This window comes from Ovis canadensis, chromosome 12 (genome assembly GCF_042477335.2).
Source record: "Ovis canadensis isolate MfBH-ARS-UI-01 breed Bighorn chromosome 12, ARS-UI_OviCan_v2, whole genome shotgun sequence".
Classification (NCBI taxonomy): domain Eukaryota; kingdom Metazoa; phylum Chordata; class Mammalia; order Artiodactyla; family Bovidae; genus Ovis; species Ovis canadensis.
The window spans coordinates 79,823,746-79,839,906 of NC_091256.1; the positions used below are offsets into that span (position 1 = coordinate 79,823,746).

General features: G+C 41.9%; 1 protein-coding gene across 1 annotated transcript in view; it reads right to left on the reverse strand.

Moving 5' to 3' along the window:
• Positions 1-9,781: 9,781 nt before the first annotated feature.
• CENPF (centromere protein F) overlaps positions 9,782-16,161 on the reverse strand; it is a 63,487-nt gene continuing 57,107 nt past the window's right edge. The window contains exons 19-20 of the mRNA XM_069544949.1: positions 13,829-14,007; positions 9,782-10,758 (exon numbers count right to left, since the gene is read on the reverse strand). Coding sequence (XP_069401050.1) covers positions 10,555-10,758; positions 13,829-14,007 — 383 coding nt within the window. The 3' untranslated portion in view covers positions 9,782-10,554. The remainder of the gene's footprint in view (positions 10,759-13,828; positions 14,008-16,161) is intronic.

Here is a 16,161-nt window from a genome sequence, read left to right on the forward strand (position 1 = left end):
GAGATGGTGATGGACAGGGAGGCCTGGCGTGCTGCGATTCATGGGGTCACAGAGTTGGACACGACTGAGAGGCTGAACTGAACTGAAGAGAGGAGCCTTTGAGCACACAGAGGCATTGGCTTGGGGGAAAGCCTGGTGAAGGAGGTGGATAGCTTCTGTGATTCTGTCACCAGAAACACTGAGGGTTCATTCTCTGTGTGTCTGTCCCACAGTGATTCCATTAACATGCACACTCGTACATCTCTCTGCAGCTGGCATCCTAATCGTGGCTTCGTTACTGGTTTTCCTAGTGAAATCGCCTGTAAGGCCAGAACAGAGCAAAGGGATATTCGACCCGCGTAGAACTCAAGATCCAATTTTCTGGGTGTGGTTCACACTTGCTGCTCCTTTGGGGGCTGCAAATGATCATTTCTAGAAAATATTATTCATATTGGTCACATGCTTTATTTTTTTTAAAGCACCATTCTGAGGAGCTGGAATGCAGGTTTCAGGACAAAGTGTGGGATGTAGAGAAAACAATTTCTTATTCAGGATCTCAATGTCTTCATCTTCAAAGTGATAAAGGAGACCTAAATAATTAAACCATACTGTCATAATAGAAGTTATGGATGCCCCCCAAGGGCATTTGATTTTTGGACTTTGTATTGGATACAATACAAAGTATTGTACTGGATATTTGTACTGGATATTGAGGGAAATCCCAATAGAGTAATGAATGACTTTCAAGATGAGCATTAAGAGGCACTGGGGAGACCTCCCTGGTGATCCAGTGGTTGAGAATCCACCTTCCAATGCAGGGGATGAGGGTTTAATCTCTGGTCAGGGAACTAAGCTCCCCCATGCTATGGGGCAACTAAAGTGAGTGCTGTTAGTAGAGAAGCCACCAGGCGCCTCCACTACCGAGCCCATGCGCCCTAGGGCCCATGCACCCCAACAAGAGAAGCCCATGCACCGCAAGGAAGAGCCCACACACGCTAGGACCCAGCGCAGCCAAAGATAAAATAAAAAGCATCAGGAAGTGATGTGCTTTCTTTATGTCCTCCCCAGTGTAATTTAGGTTTCAGACAGGTACCCTGTGCCAATCCAGGCAGAAATGCTATTCATGACAGACCTGGAGAAAGTAGGATTGTTAGGCATATGAGCTTCAAAGGGCTCTCTTGCTCAGGTAGCAGACAAAAGACAAAGTATGAAGAGTGCAGGAACTGGCTAACAAAAATCAGAAAACAGGCTTTGCAATTATATCAGGAAGCTTGTGGGCAGCGTAACAGCGTTTCCTCCTGAAAGTTACCTTAAAATATAATAGCTTATTTTCTGACATGACGAGAAATCCAAGATTGGTTCAGAGGCTTGACATAGTTGTCAATGACCCACCTTTGTGATCTGGCATCTGTGTTTTGGAAATGCTTCATTTCTGGTCTCAGAATCAGTGACTATAGAGTGGTCATGATAATCAATCTCTGGCAAAAGAGAATGGAATGACCATAATTGGCTTATGCTAATTTCATTCCTTTCCTAGGAATGGGACCATATTTTCTGAGCAAATGCTGCCCAGCATCTGAACAAAAGCAGGTTCCATTGGCAAGAAAGAAAGTGGAAGTGCAGTTGAGTAGGCAATCAACCATCTCTACCACAACAAGGAAAATTTTCTGTCTGGGGATAATTTGATTTTTAACTTACTAAATTTGCTTTAAAAATATTAATAATTCTTCATTGACTACAACCTTCATTGACTACAACATTCCAAATATGTTTGGAAGAGCAGTGTGAGACTCTGCAAACCAATATATTCTCAATGAGTTTATAACAACTTCAAGGAGGAAAAAATTCTAATTTTGTTATACATGTTGGAATAAGATTTAGGATGCTAATTTGGGCTTCTGGTTTTTATAACAACAGATTGGTAAGTGGGATCTTCAGTAAATCTTCTCAATAAGAACTTGTTTTTACTTCTAGGAATGATGGGTATCTTCCATTTATTTGCTCTGCCATTAAAATCTGTTATATGCAAGCCCATGAACATCTCGCATTTCAACTTGTCTCACAGGTTGAATACGTAACCTCTGAAAGAACCTAAGTGAGCCAAGGTGTAGCTCACATACCTGCTCCAAATCGTGGCTGTTTCCAAAGAAAAATAAGACTCCACACTCACTACACCAGTTTACGAATCAGCAGTAGCGCTTCTTTCCTTCCCCACAGGTCTATGATTTGGAAGAAAATGACCACCAGCCTGCTGTGAATACATAAGTTGTGGGCCGCCCATAAACAGCACAGAGACAAAGCATTGCGGGCGGACACAAGGCACGCTCATGACCCTCTGCTGGCCCACGTCCAAGAAGATGACCATTAAAACAACAGGCAGGTGGCAACCAGGACAATGGACAGCCCAAGAGATAGATAGCAAGAAGGCAAGGGCTCTCAGCCAGTACACGTGGTTAGAAAACAGCTTCGATTTCAACACCCAGAGAATCAGCTCACATTTAAAACTCAAAAAAATCCCAATATTTCCCTAAAAAGCATGTAACTGCGGAAAGCTGCCATTTTCCTACCTCCTTGCAAGAGCAGCATTGGAGGAAATTTTGAAGTGGAAAAAATTGAAATTCCCTATGATTACAAGAGTGTAACTTTTACTAGAAACCATTCCTGACTAAAGCGTTGCTGCCGCTGCTAAGTCGCTTCAGTCGTGTCCGACCCCGTGCGACCCCATAGATAGCAACCCACCAGGCTCCCCCGTCCCTGGGATTCTCCAGACAAGAATACTGGAGTGGGTTGCCATTTCCTTCACCAATGCATGAAAGTGAAAAGTCAAAGTGAAGTCGCTCAGTCGTGTCCGACTCTTAGCGACCCCGTGGACTGCAGCCCACCAGGCTCCTCCGTCCATGGGATTTTCCAGGCAAGAGTACTGGAGTGGGGTGCCATTGCCTTCTGCTGACTAAAGCGTTAAGTAAAGTTAAATACAGCACATTTTCCTTGGGTGTGGAGTTGTACTGAGCCCTAAAAAAAGAACTCCCCCACCACTGGGTTCAGAATAGGATCCTAAAAAGAACTCATCGGGATGGTGTTTGACTTCTTGGTCTCCTTTACTCTCTACTAGAAGGTATATGGTAATATATGAGGAGCTTTGGCCTGGAGATCAGTCTAGAACCTCAGCTTTGTTTTGCTACAAACTTTGTAACATTTTTGGCTAGCTTGGAGGGTGTCTTCTTGAGTGCCAAAATAGGGCCCACTCCAGTATTCTTGGGCTTCCCTGGTGGCTCAGACAGAAAAGAATCTGCCTGCAATGTAGGAGACCTCGATTCAGTCCTTGGGTTGGGAAGATCACCTGGAGAAAGGAATGGCTACCCACTCTAGTATTCTTGCCTGGAGAATTTCATGGACAAAGGAGCTTGGCAGGCTACTGTCCATGGTGTCACAAAGAGTCAGATACGACTGAGCAACTAACACTTTTCACAAAATTATTAAATATCAAATGAGATAAGGCATTTGAAACTGCAAAGATTCCCCTTGACAAGTATGGTTATTTGTATACATATAAACATTACCCTTTGATCACCTTCAAGGTGTCCTAGAGGAGAGGAATAACAAAGGACAGTCATCTTATTCATCTCCTACGGTCTTTGTTTGGAGGGGATGAGGGCTGGTGGGAATTTTGTGTGCTGGAATTCAATCTGCAAGTCAACAAAAATGTATTAAGTTTGGGGATATGCGTGTTTCCTTGTGGTTTTCTAAAACATCAGTAGAACATTTACATACATAAATACATCCACATCACATAGGAAGATCTTGCTGCAGCATCAGAATCAACACAAAAGCAGTCCCTTTGGCTTTCATACCAGGAAAGACTGCTGCTAGAAATGTGGCAGGCAAGAATCTGCACACCTATTACTCTCCAGAAACCACAGAAAATTCTGTCCAACACTACACCGGGTGGAAGAGTGGGACGTACTAGAAAAAAAACTGAGGTGTAGAAAAATGAGTTTCTGTAACGCAAAGCTTAAAATACATTTTTCTTCCAGTAAAACAATGCTATGAGTGGAGGTGCTGATAGTTGAAACGAAAGTATTTCTCATTTTTAATTTATTATGTGTGAGCTCAGTTGACTTTCTAAGCTTGAATTAGGCACAACTTGTAATGCTGTTTCTGTAAAGAAATGTATTTTGAGTTCCAAATGGTCAATTTATATGAACTTCAGTGACACAACTTATTTGTAATTAAAATTACAGCAACTGTTTTCTTTGAGTATTTTTAATGAGCCAAAGAAAAAGCAAAACTAGTGGACAGTACATTTGCAAGATCAGTAATTCAACAATATGAACAAGTCTACAGGGATTAAATTCATTTGCAAAACAAGCATTAGTGGTTTTGAGAATGGTGAGAATTTTGTAGGACAGAACTTCATCTGAAATTAATGTGTAGCGTTGGATGAACAGATTTATCTAACAATTGTAAACGGAAAATTTAAAATCACCTGTGTAATTATCTGTATATAGAATTGTTTGATTGTTAAGTCGTGTCCAAATCTTTTGCAACCCCATCGACTGTAGCCTGCCGGGTCCCTCTCCATGGGATTTCCCAGGCGAAAACACTGGAGTGGGTTGCCACTTTGTTCTCCAGGGGATATTCCCAACCCAGGGATCGAATCTGGGTGTCCTGCATTGGTAGGCAGATTCTTTACCACTGAGCCACCAGGAAGCTCAGGAAGCTACAGAATAACCAACAGTTTATTAAGTATAAAATCATTTGTGTAAGTAAATAGTAAGCAATGAATTTAATTATCATGACCGCATCAGGAAGTATTGTTGTTGTTGTTTAGTCACTAAGACGTGTCCAACTCTTTGCGACCCCATGGACTGCAGCACACCAGGTTTTATTCAGTTCAGTTCGGTCGCTCAGTCATGTCAGACTCTTTGGAACCTGTTGGATTGCAGCATGCCAGGCTTCCGTGTGCATCACCAACCCCCAGAACTTGCTCAAACTCACATCTATCAAGTTGGTGATGCCATCCTACCATCTCATCCTCTGTCATCCCCTTCTCCTCCTGCCTTCAGTTTTTCCCAGCATCAGTGTCTTTTCTAAGGAGTCAGTTCTTCGCATCAGGTAGCCGAAGTATTGGAGCTTCAGCATCAGTCCCTCCAATGAATATTCAGGACTGATTTCCTTCAGGATTGACTGGTTTTATCTCCTGGCAGTCCAGGGGACTCTCAAGAGTCTTCTCTGACACCACAGTTCAAAAGCATCAATTTCTCAGCACTCAGCCTTCTTTATGGTCCAACTCTCACATCCATACATAATTACTGGAAAAACCATGGCTTTGACTAGATGGACCTTTGTTGGCAAAGTAATATCTGTTTTTCAATATGCTGTCTAGGTTTGTCATAGCTTTTCTTCCAAGGAGCAAGCGTCTTTTAATTTCATGGCTGCAGTCACTGCCTGCAGTGATTTTGAAGCCCAAGAAAGTAAAGTCTGTCACTGTTTCCATTGTTTCCCCATCTCTTTGCCATGAAGTGATGGGACCAGATGCTATGATCTTCATTTTGTGAATATTGAGTTTTAAGCTAACTTTTTCACTCTCATCTTTCTCCTTCATCAAGAGGCTCTTTAGTTCCTCTTCCCTTTCTGTCATAAGGGTGGTGGTGTCTGCATATCCAAGGTTATTGGGTATTTCTCCCAGCAATCCTGATTCCAGCTTGTGCTTCATCCAGCCCAACATTTCCCATGATGTACTGTGTGTATAGGTTAAATAAGCAGGGTTACAATATACAGCCTATATGTACTCCTTTCCCAATTTGGAATCAGTTCGTTGTTCCATGTCCAGTTCTAACTGTTGCTTCTTGACCTGCACACAGATTTCTCAGGAGGCAGGTAAGGTGGTCTGGTATTCCCCATCTCTTTAAGAATTTTTCACAGTTTGTTGTGATCCACACAGTCAAAGGCTTTGGTGTACTCAATGAAGCAGATGTTTTTTTTCTGGAATTCTCAGGCTTTATTACTATTCCCAATTTTACCAGAGGAAACTGGGGCACAGTGAAGGTCAAACTTGGCCCAAGGTCACATGGGCAGCCCAGGCATTCTGACACTTGACTTTTAATGTCTACATTATATTAAACATGCATTTTAAATAGTGCTTATGCATTGAGTTGGGGCTTCCCAGCTGGCGCCAGAGGTAAACGTATCTCTGCTGCCTGCCAATGCGGGAGAGATAAGAGATGTGGATTCCCTCCCTGGGACAGGAAGATCCCCTGGAGGAGGGCATGGCAGCTCACTCCAGTATTCTTGCCTGGAGAGTCCCCATGGACAAGAGGAGATTGGTGGGCTACAGTCCATTGTGTCTCAAAGAGTCCGACATGACTGAAGTGACTTAGCACGCACACATGCATGCATTGTGTTAGTAGTTATAAGTTTTACAAGTTGAAATTTATAGCTAGCCTCATTTTAAGGTTTTGAAAATTCAACAGAAGGTAACACAAGCCAGATGCCATCATCCTAGACTGAAGGACAGACATCTGCATTGCACAAAATGGAAAAGCTACTTCTATCACAGGAATATCTGTGCTATCAAAATTATTCTGGAACAGCCTGCTCCCAGAGAGGCACAGTATAAACAAGAGAGTGGCCTCTCGGCTCACAAAACCAAGTTTGAAATACTTCAACTCTCTGAGCCCCTGTCATTTTTTATCCAAGGAGGATAATCCCCATTTTGCAAGCTTGTGGTGAGATCCATTGTTATGATTCTTAACAAGCTCTCTCCAGACGTCAGCAGCTCTGTGTCTCTTCCTTAATCTTAGCGGATGAAATGGAGATCCTAATGCCTACCTCACGAAGGTGTAAGGTCTGAGCAAACATGTGAAACACTTTGTGAGATGAATACAACTTTCCACACAGTGTCTTAAGTGGCTGAGCCACAGCTCAGGTGACTAGTGCCCTTAGATACACAGCTCCACCCGGAGGGAGGATGCTAGTGTTAAGTCCTCAGGCTTTTCTCACTAGAACGACCTGGTTCTTCTGAAGCTCCCCAAGTTCTATCTCCTCAGTGTTCCCTCTGGTCAGTAAAGCCCATTTCTCTAAAGGGAAGGCAGCTTATGTGAATAGAAGTAGGAGAAAAAAACGTAGCTCAACTATCCTCAGTCGTCAATTAATTTGCAGCTACCGATTCCAATGTCCTGCTGAAGAAACACTTGTATCCACTTTGTCAACCACAAAAGGAAAATAAAATACATGCCAATGATTAGTTCAACTCCTGATTGTGGTATAAGAAACCTCTGACTTAAAAAAGGACTTCCCTGGTGGCTCAGTGGTGAAGAGTCTGCCTGCCAATGCAAGAGACACAGGTTTGATTCCTGATCCAGAAGATTCCACACGCGGCAGAGCAACTAAGCCCATGTACTGTAACTACTGAGTCTGTGCTCTAGAGCCTGGGAACCACAGCTACTGAGCCCCCATGCCCTAGAGCCCGTGCTCCACAACAGAAGTCACAGCAGCGAGAAGCCTGCACCCAAGGAGAGCAGCCCCTCGCCACAACTAGAGAAAAGCACACACAGGAACAAAGACCCAGCAGAGCCACACAAATGCATAATCCTTGTTGAAAAAACAAAACAAAACATTGGTCATAGTTTATTCCCACTTATTTTCATGACATCTTGCCCTAGCCTGAATGGCTTTGGGAAAGCTAACTTGGAAATTCCAAGATCAATGTTCTGAGCCATCCTAAGAGTAGTAGAACTCTTTTTAAACAAAAACAGTTAGCAAGGGAAACAGATCACCCCTTCTAGAGTTAGGAGCCCCTGGGAAGAAGTATACTGACTACTTTCCAGGTTCAAACAAATGTAAATTTGATAGTTCCAATAAAAGAAATAGATTGGAATTGAATGAGAAAAATCACAAATCTTGGAGAAAATCAGTATGTATACAGAGTTGAGGGGTTACCCTTAGACACTTGGGCTACAATTCCAATGTTGGTTTTTATTCCTTTTTATTGAAGATGCAGTCCCTTTGGACTCCTGATAACTCTTAATAATACAAAGAGCCATCTCAGTTCCTACAAAATATTCAAGATGAAAATAATCATCTCAATCGAGCCTGTCATTGTACAAATGAGAATCAAATACCTAGATCTCTGGACCTGGTCTATTTTCCCCTATGATTTTTCAGCCGGCTCTTACTTGTGACTCAACTGGCTTATCAGGTACTTCGGGGTTAGGACTAGTATATAAAGTTTTCATGCTCTATGCAATGAGATGGGAATGGCAACTCACGCCAGTATTCTTGCCTGCAAATCCCATGGACAGAGGAGTCTGGCAGGCTATAGTCCACAGGGTCACAGAGTCAGATACAACAACTAAACCACGACCTATATGCAACTCAGCTCATAGTATAACAAGTATTGTTAGCTTAAGGAAAAAAATATTTAACGTCTTGACTGTCCATTTATAAGACTGTGAACAATTCTCTACAATTATATAAATGGAAGACATGCTGAGTATTTCCCATAACAAGGAGCAGCAGCTATAGTCCACCTGGGAAAAGATCAAGATGCTTACATACAATGGAATATTACTCAGCCATAAAAAGGAACAAAATTGAGTCATTTGTAGAGACATGGATGGACGGAAATAGTGTCATACAAAATGAAGTAAGTCAGAAAAATAAATACCGTATATTAATATATGTGGAATCAAGAAAAGTGGTATAGATGATCTTATTTGCAAAGCCAAAATAGAAACACAAACATAGAGAATATACAGATACCAAGGGGGAAGGTAGGAGGGGTGGGAGGAACTGGGAGACTAGGATTGCCATATATACACTGTTGATACTGTGAGTAAAATAGATAACTAATGAAAACACACTGTATAGCTTAGGGAACTCTTACTCAGTGCTCTGCAGTGATCCAAATGGAAAGGAAATTCAAACAGGAGGGATTATGTGTATATACATAGCTGATTCATTTTACTGTACAGAGAATACTACATTGTAAAGCAAATATACTCTAGTAAAAAATTAATAGGAAAGAAAAAAAAAGGATGCTTTCAAGGACCCAGGGAACCACCCAGCCAGACCTACTGAGTGGAATCTTCCAATAACTGCAGGCAGCCAATAAAGTTGATGGCCTGGTATTAGTAATGTCTCCTCTGGGCCATGCCCTTGAGCACATGGCAGCCTTGGGATGACTTTTGATAAGGATATTGCACCAGACCACAACACCGAGCAACTGAAAAAACAGGAGGAAAGACAGGATATCACTTTCAGCAGATGAATACTAAGCAGCTTCATATTATTGAAGCATTATCCAGCAATACAGGCCACCTAGCTAAGGACAATTTTAAAATGTAAATGTCAGTATTTGTCAAAGTTTATACATAAATCTGAACTGAAAGTCAACAGCAAATTATCTTTTACTAGTTCATGTCCTGGAAAACTTCTTTACCCTGGTTCGAGGACACAAGGACTTATTCCAGAGTTCTTGGAATTGATATGGCTCAGAATGCCTGCATATTTACAAAACTTTGTCATCCATAAATGAGCTGGAAAATACCACATACTTGTAACCTTGTTGATGAGATTTAACGAGTACACACAATGTGCTAGGCACTGGCTGAACGTATTATATGCCTACATAATCTTCATGACCCACATTCCAAACCATGTCTTTTTAATATAACTGAATGTGTTTTCTAAATGTAGTAGTACCATTTGTTAAAACTTTATAAGAGGCTGTTGAAGTTAGCAAGAAATGGTACCAAAGTTCATAACATATTTATATTTAGAAATCATTTGTACGTAAAACAAAGGTGAATTGAATTTTTTATTGGAAAAAATGCCATATTTTATAGATCACCATTTATGAGAATCCTACCAAAACACTACAACAAACTGGCCTTGAAGAGAAACAGCACAATGACAGAAAACTCAAAATACTATACCTTTGAGGAGCCTGCAACCAGGCTAATCAAAAATCAACATACAACGCCCACCACACCACACCACACACAAATATGAACAGGTTACATAAGTAAGCCGAGATTTAGAACACACACTGGAAGAGGGGACACACCCACACATGTATCTGCGTGCATGTTTTCCTGAAAAACATGTAACAGGGTTTCCTTCATTTTACTCAACTCAAAGGAATTCTTGATCTAAAATTATTCCATGTCTAACATTATACAAAAGAAATGTCATAAAGCAAAAGTTTACATTTTCCTGGGAGCTGTCCATTGCAAGCAAAAAAAACGTTACTTGCATTTTTTAGTGTAAAATCCACATAAAAACAGGAGTTGTAATATAGTGCTTGCCATTTAAGTGTAACATTGCCAAAATGCTTTATACAGGACTATTTTACATTACAGAAGAGGAATATCAATGTAGCGGTAATCAGTGCTTCCAAATTTTTCTAATTCTTCTACGGGGGGATCTAAATAGTCAATATATTTCTGTTCAAAAGGAGTTGTTTTCTTCCCTCTGGTACAGTGCTTGCTGATGAATAAAGACAAGCGCAGTCACACTGCTTTCTGTTCAACAACTGCCACCTTCCAGGAGTCCTGACACACACGGGCTCTTCTACTGGACCCTACAGTTCTCACTGCCCTTGGACTGCAGGCTGGCTTCTGGGCTGGGGGCGTGGTGGCCTCGCTTGGCTCTCAGGCCCTCCCTGGGGCTGCCCGCTGGACTTCTCTCAGGAAGATTACTGATGGAGAGAGATCTGGCAGTGGGATCTCGGAAGGTTGTGCCTGAATCCACTGGGCTCTGCTGAGAAACCTTGACCTGCAACACAAGTATGACAGAGGTCTAAAATCACATTCGCATTTCTACAACATGAAAAATAAAGTACTTATTTAGGTCATCACATTTGAAGTGCAATTCTTCTTCTAGGAGTTGTACACGGTTTGACTATTTCTTCTTCTCTGAAAACAGGCCCCCACCTAAACAGAGAAGCTAGAGAAAAGGGTCAGACACCACCTCTGATGAGCCACTTTGCAAAGCTTTCCTTGACATGTCTAATGACCAGACACTCGTTCTGAAGACCACTGTGACCTTCTCAGATCAGAAGGTAAGCTCTCTGAGGGCAAAGACTATGTCCTCTTTACCTTTGCATCCACAGTGCCCAGAATATGCTTGACTAATGGCAAACATTCAATATTTGTATAAGAACCCAAACCAGCTTCCATTTATCTTACTTGATCCTCTATCATTCAAATAAACGTGTACCAGTGAGTCATAACAGTTGCATAAGGTGGAAGCTTTATTTACAACATTTAAAAGACCTAGATTCTCTTCCTCACATAATAACATTTTCATCATTCTCCTTCCATTTAAAGTCCAGAAAAAAAGTAAGTTCCCTTTCCAATGTCCTGCCTTTTAAGAGAAAGGGGGATCTCAAAAAATGTGAGACTTTAAGTAGATGAGAGGGTAATGCATTACCAGGTAACACAACACTGGTAGTGTTGAGATTTTTTGAGGTTTCTATAGTAGTGAGAAAAAATACGGGGTCAGGAAAGAGAAAGAGCAAGACAGATGAAATATAGAAAAATGTCACAACCAAAGTGAAAGGGCAAGAGTAGACGGTTCAGGTAGGAAGGTCTTTAACAGAAAAAGAGGAAGGACCCTTAACCAGGGTGATACGTGTTTAGTACCAACTCTGAGAAGCACCTATGTGACAGGCCACTCCCTGCCCAACCGCCTGCCCGGGACCGCCTTCTGAAGCAGAAGAAGAAAGGATGGAAATTATCTCCCTGTGCATATTCTTTCCATAGGAAGTGTGTGGTTTTAAAAGGCAACTAAATACTTTTCATTACAGAAAACATAGTAAATCTGGCCAACAGATCAGATCCCTAGAAAGGTTGCCTCTACCTCAGATGATGTGCGGGACACTTAAAAGGAGTGGCCTTGAAGGATCAGGACTTAATGGAAAATTACTGTCCATGGAAATTTGAAGGAAAAAAATAAGAGTTTTACTGGCACTCTTTTCTTTCCTTTTTTTTTTTTAAAGTAGAAAGTGATACAGAAGACAGACACTTCCCTTGAACCCATGAGCTGCAGGAGAATCAAACCTTTAGTTGCACCCATTAAAAAACAGAGGAGGTGGGGAGAGAGGCTGCACTGGGGAAAGAGAATCTGAGCTAGTAACACTCCTTCTGAAACCCAACAGAATAGCCAAAGTTCACCCTTGGGCCTCCCCTTCCGGACTCAATCTCTTAATTCTGAATTGAGGTAACTGTAGTTGGTAATCAGAGTTTTAACTTTGGATTTGATCCTCATGTTGGTTAGTTAGCCTCAGACTTATCCGTAACTAGATGAGGTCAGACTTCCCAGGTATTTAACCTATTAAGTGCACCATACCCTAACTGTCTACAAACCGTGTCTGCAGCCACAGTGGGGAGATGGCGGGTATGCAAATAGCTCATTGGAAAAGGAACTCATAAGTAGGAAAAATGGTTAAGATCCCACTGAACTGCTGACAGGCCCTGTGGTGATGACCTCACAATCACCTCGTACAGTTAATGGATGGCCCTCTGGAGCTAACTCCCAGAGACAAAGCAGAGACTGATCCTCACCTATTCTGCATCTTACCCATGTTCCCCTTCAAACTTGTCAGCTGTCACTAACAGTTCTGTTAAATAATCTAGGAAATCTCTCAACACTCAGCCAGTGACTTCAGGCGAAGATTCATAATCTGAAGTTTCTAAGCAACCGTTTTAGCAAAGGATAACTTGCTGTCTCTTTTTTCAAACTGAATGATGAAATATGCTCAGCAGATGAGGCAAGAATTTTATAAAGTGACTCAGAAAATGTTGAGTTACATTAAAAATCAATAGGCTGGGTTTTGAAGGCTTGCATCTAATCATGAGTCCCCTATAACCTCCTTTCAAGAGGAACCACCCGCCATTCATGTGCACAAGTGCACAAAATTGCTTAGCAATTCATAACCACTGGCGCCTGCTGCAGCCTATAGCTCCTGCACTCGCAAGTCTGCAGGAAACCATGGTTACTGCTCTGTCCCCAGCAGACGCGACAGCAGTGTGGAAAGCAGGCCCCCTAGCGTGCAAAGCTCTCTTAGAAAGTAAGTTCAAACTCCACGTGAAAACTGCTTTACCATCAGTACCTCATAAAAGAAGGAAACGTGACCCCTATGGTAATCTTATGAGGTGATTTCCTGCACACCTTTAAACATCTACCATTGCAATCACTTCAGGACATTAACAGCTCCATTAATTCAGAAGATATCTGTATTAGATATGAGGACACAAGTAAATTGTTAACATAATCAGCGACATCACAGAAGGGATACTGGAAAGAGCCAAAGACTTCACTTCAGGAATTAGGTTGCAGTTGATAGCTTTGGTCAAGTCTGGAAGCTTCACTCTTTAAAGGCACTAGTTACTTTATGGAAAAGAAACTCTTCTTATGGTCCCTGGAGAGTTAGGACCTACTCCAGTATACTTCAGTGTTTTATGGCTACCAACATTTAAAAGTTAACTCCAAATGTGAGTGAGTGAGTGAGTAAGAAAGAAAAATGGAGAAAGGTAGGTTGGAGGTGGGAGGACTGATGGGGAAGGGAAAGAAATATGCACAAAATAGCAGAATATTTCTAATTGCAAGTCTCGAAGGGTCAGACACGACTGAGCGACTCTGATGGGAAATGGTGGTGTCAGAGCAGAGCTCCAAGGGTGTGTTAGCAAGTTTTGGGCAGAACCACGGAAGGACACGGCACAGGCAGTGGTCTTTGCTTGTTTACAGGAGCTCCTGAGTCAGCCAGTGCAATGGCAAAGCCTTGCCCAGATGCCACTCTCATTTCCTGGATTTCACACAGTCGATATATGTTCACAGAGCTTACCTTTTGTGATCTGCTGCCACCAGCTGTTGGTTTGGAGGTCTCGGTGAGATTTTCTTTGTCGAGACTTAGCGGGGATGCTGCTAACTTCTGGGCAGCAAGGCGGGGGCTGGTCCTGGTTGCCATGGTTGTCCTCCGCAGGATGTACGGGCTAGTCTTTCCGGTTGGGATATCGGCAAACCCTAAGGGCACAAAACTGATTGTCAGCACTGCTGGCTGCAATTCCATCAGCCTCTCCAGTGGGAGTGATATTCACAAGTGACATTCATGAGTGAGCAAGGATAAGGGTGACTCCAAAACCACTTCCTCCTTGCCGCAGTGGACAGTGGACCCATTTTATTCATAATTACCCTGGAAGGCAGCAAACAGTAAATCCCTAACAGGTTTTGTTTTTTTTTTTTCTTATTAGAAACATAAGAAACAACATGGGGAAAAGGGAGGTGGGGGCGGAAATAATATTAAAGAGAAAGAAGTTCTTCCTGCTTCTACTAAGAACAAACCAGCAGGCCTTCCTGTTAGACGGATTGGAGGGGAAAATATGGGGGGTAAAATGGAAAGAGACAGGCAAAAGAAAAGGCCTGCTCCCGTGGAAAGGGGGAAAATGTGAAGTCACAACAGCTACTTGCAGTGACTACTCTCACGTTGAAAGACTGGATGGGAGGAAAGTCTGGATCTTGCTAAGAGCGATTTCCCTCGGTATCATCTGCCCCCATAGAGGGAACTGATGCAACTCGTGATGACCAAGAGGAGAACAGCAACCCCAAGGACACTAAAAGAAAGCATGTCACACAGGCTCGGAACAGCTTTAAAGTAACTACAGTAACTACAAGAGCTGTGTTTTTGCTTTGTTTTTAACCCTTTACCTACAAATAAAAAACAGTAATGAAAAAGAGCAAGCAAACTATTTGGAGGTTAGATTTCCTAAGGGTTAGAATTACTCAGAATAGTGCCTCTCAAACCATCTATGGCAAAAAAAAAAAAAAAAAAATTTCTTTTTTTTTACCCCCAAATCATTTCCCAGAATTTTTTCTTTTTAATTGTGGTATAGTTGATTGACGGTATTATATTAGTTTCAGGTGTACAACACAGTGATTCACAATTTTTAAAGGTTATATTCCATTTTAGTTGTTATAAAATATTGGCTACATTACTGGCTCTATTCACTATGCTGAATGATATATCCTTGTAGCCTATTTATTTCAAACATAGTAGGTCTGTACCTCTTAGTCTCCTGCACCCATCTTGCCCCTCCCCCAGTCCTCTCTCCACTGGTAACCATTAGTTTTCTATATCCCAGAATTCATTTTTAAAAATAAATTGTTACTGGAGTATAGCTGCTTTACAATGCTGTGTTAATCTCTAGTGTACAGCAAAGTGAATCAGCTATACGTATACACATAACCCCTCTTTTTGGAACTGCATTTCCGTTTAGGCCACCACAGAGCACTCAACAGAGCTCCCTGCGCTATACAGTGCATGCCGGTTTAGTCAATTAGCTGTGTCTGGCTCTTGGTGACCCTTTGGACCGTAGCCCACCAGGCTCCTCAGTCCATGGGATTTCCCAGGCAAGAATATAGAGTGGGTTTCCATGCCCTCCTCCAGGGGATCTTCCCGATCCAGGAGTGGGATGCTGGTCTCCTGCATTGGTAGGCAGATTATTTATCATTCTTAAAGAATATCATTTACTCTTTATCACCTGGGAAGCCCATGCTATACAGTAGGTTCTCATTAGTTACCTATTTTATACATAGGATCAACAATGTCATATGTCAATATATATATATATGTCAGTCCTCATCTCCCAAATCATCCTGCCTCCCCACTTTTCCTCTTGCTGTCCATGTTTGTTCTCTACTTGTGTCTTTATTTCAGCTCTATAAATAAGATCATCTATAGCAATTTTTTCAGATCCCACATATACGCATTAATATATGATATTTGTTTTTCTCTAGTTCTACAGAAAGAGGGGTGGGGAGCAATCTCTCATCAGCTGTGGAATGATACTTTTATATAATACAATGAGTATAATAAAAACGGATTATGTGCTTGGATATTGCAAACAGCAAAATAGCAAATGGCTATGAAAATTTTAAACTCTAACTCATGATTTCTATACATTGTTTTGGTCATGGGCCAGTAACAAACATTCCTAGACTGGCCCCAGTCTCTGGGCTACACGTTGAGGAACACTGGGGTTAAAAAAAAAAAAAAAAAAAGTGGTAAGCAGCTGCAGCCAGGAGCCAGCATCAGGGCCCATCCCTCCACTCCCCTACTACCTGGGCCGCACAACACTAAAGGTGGGAAACTTGAAGGGTTATCTTTGATTTGGGGATTTT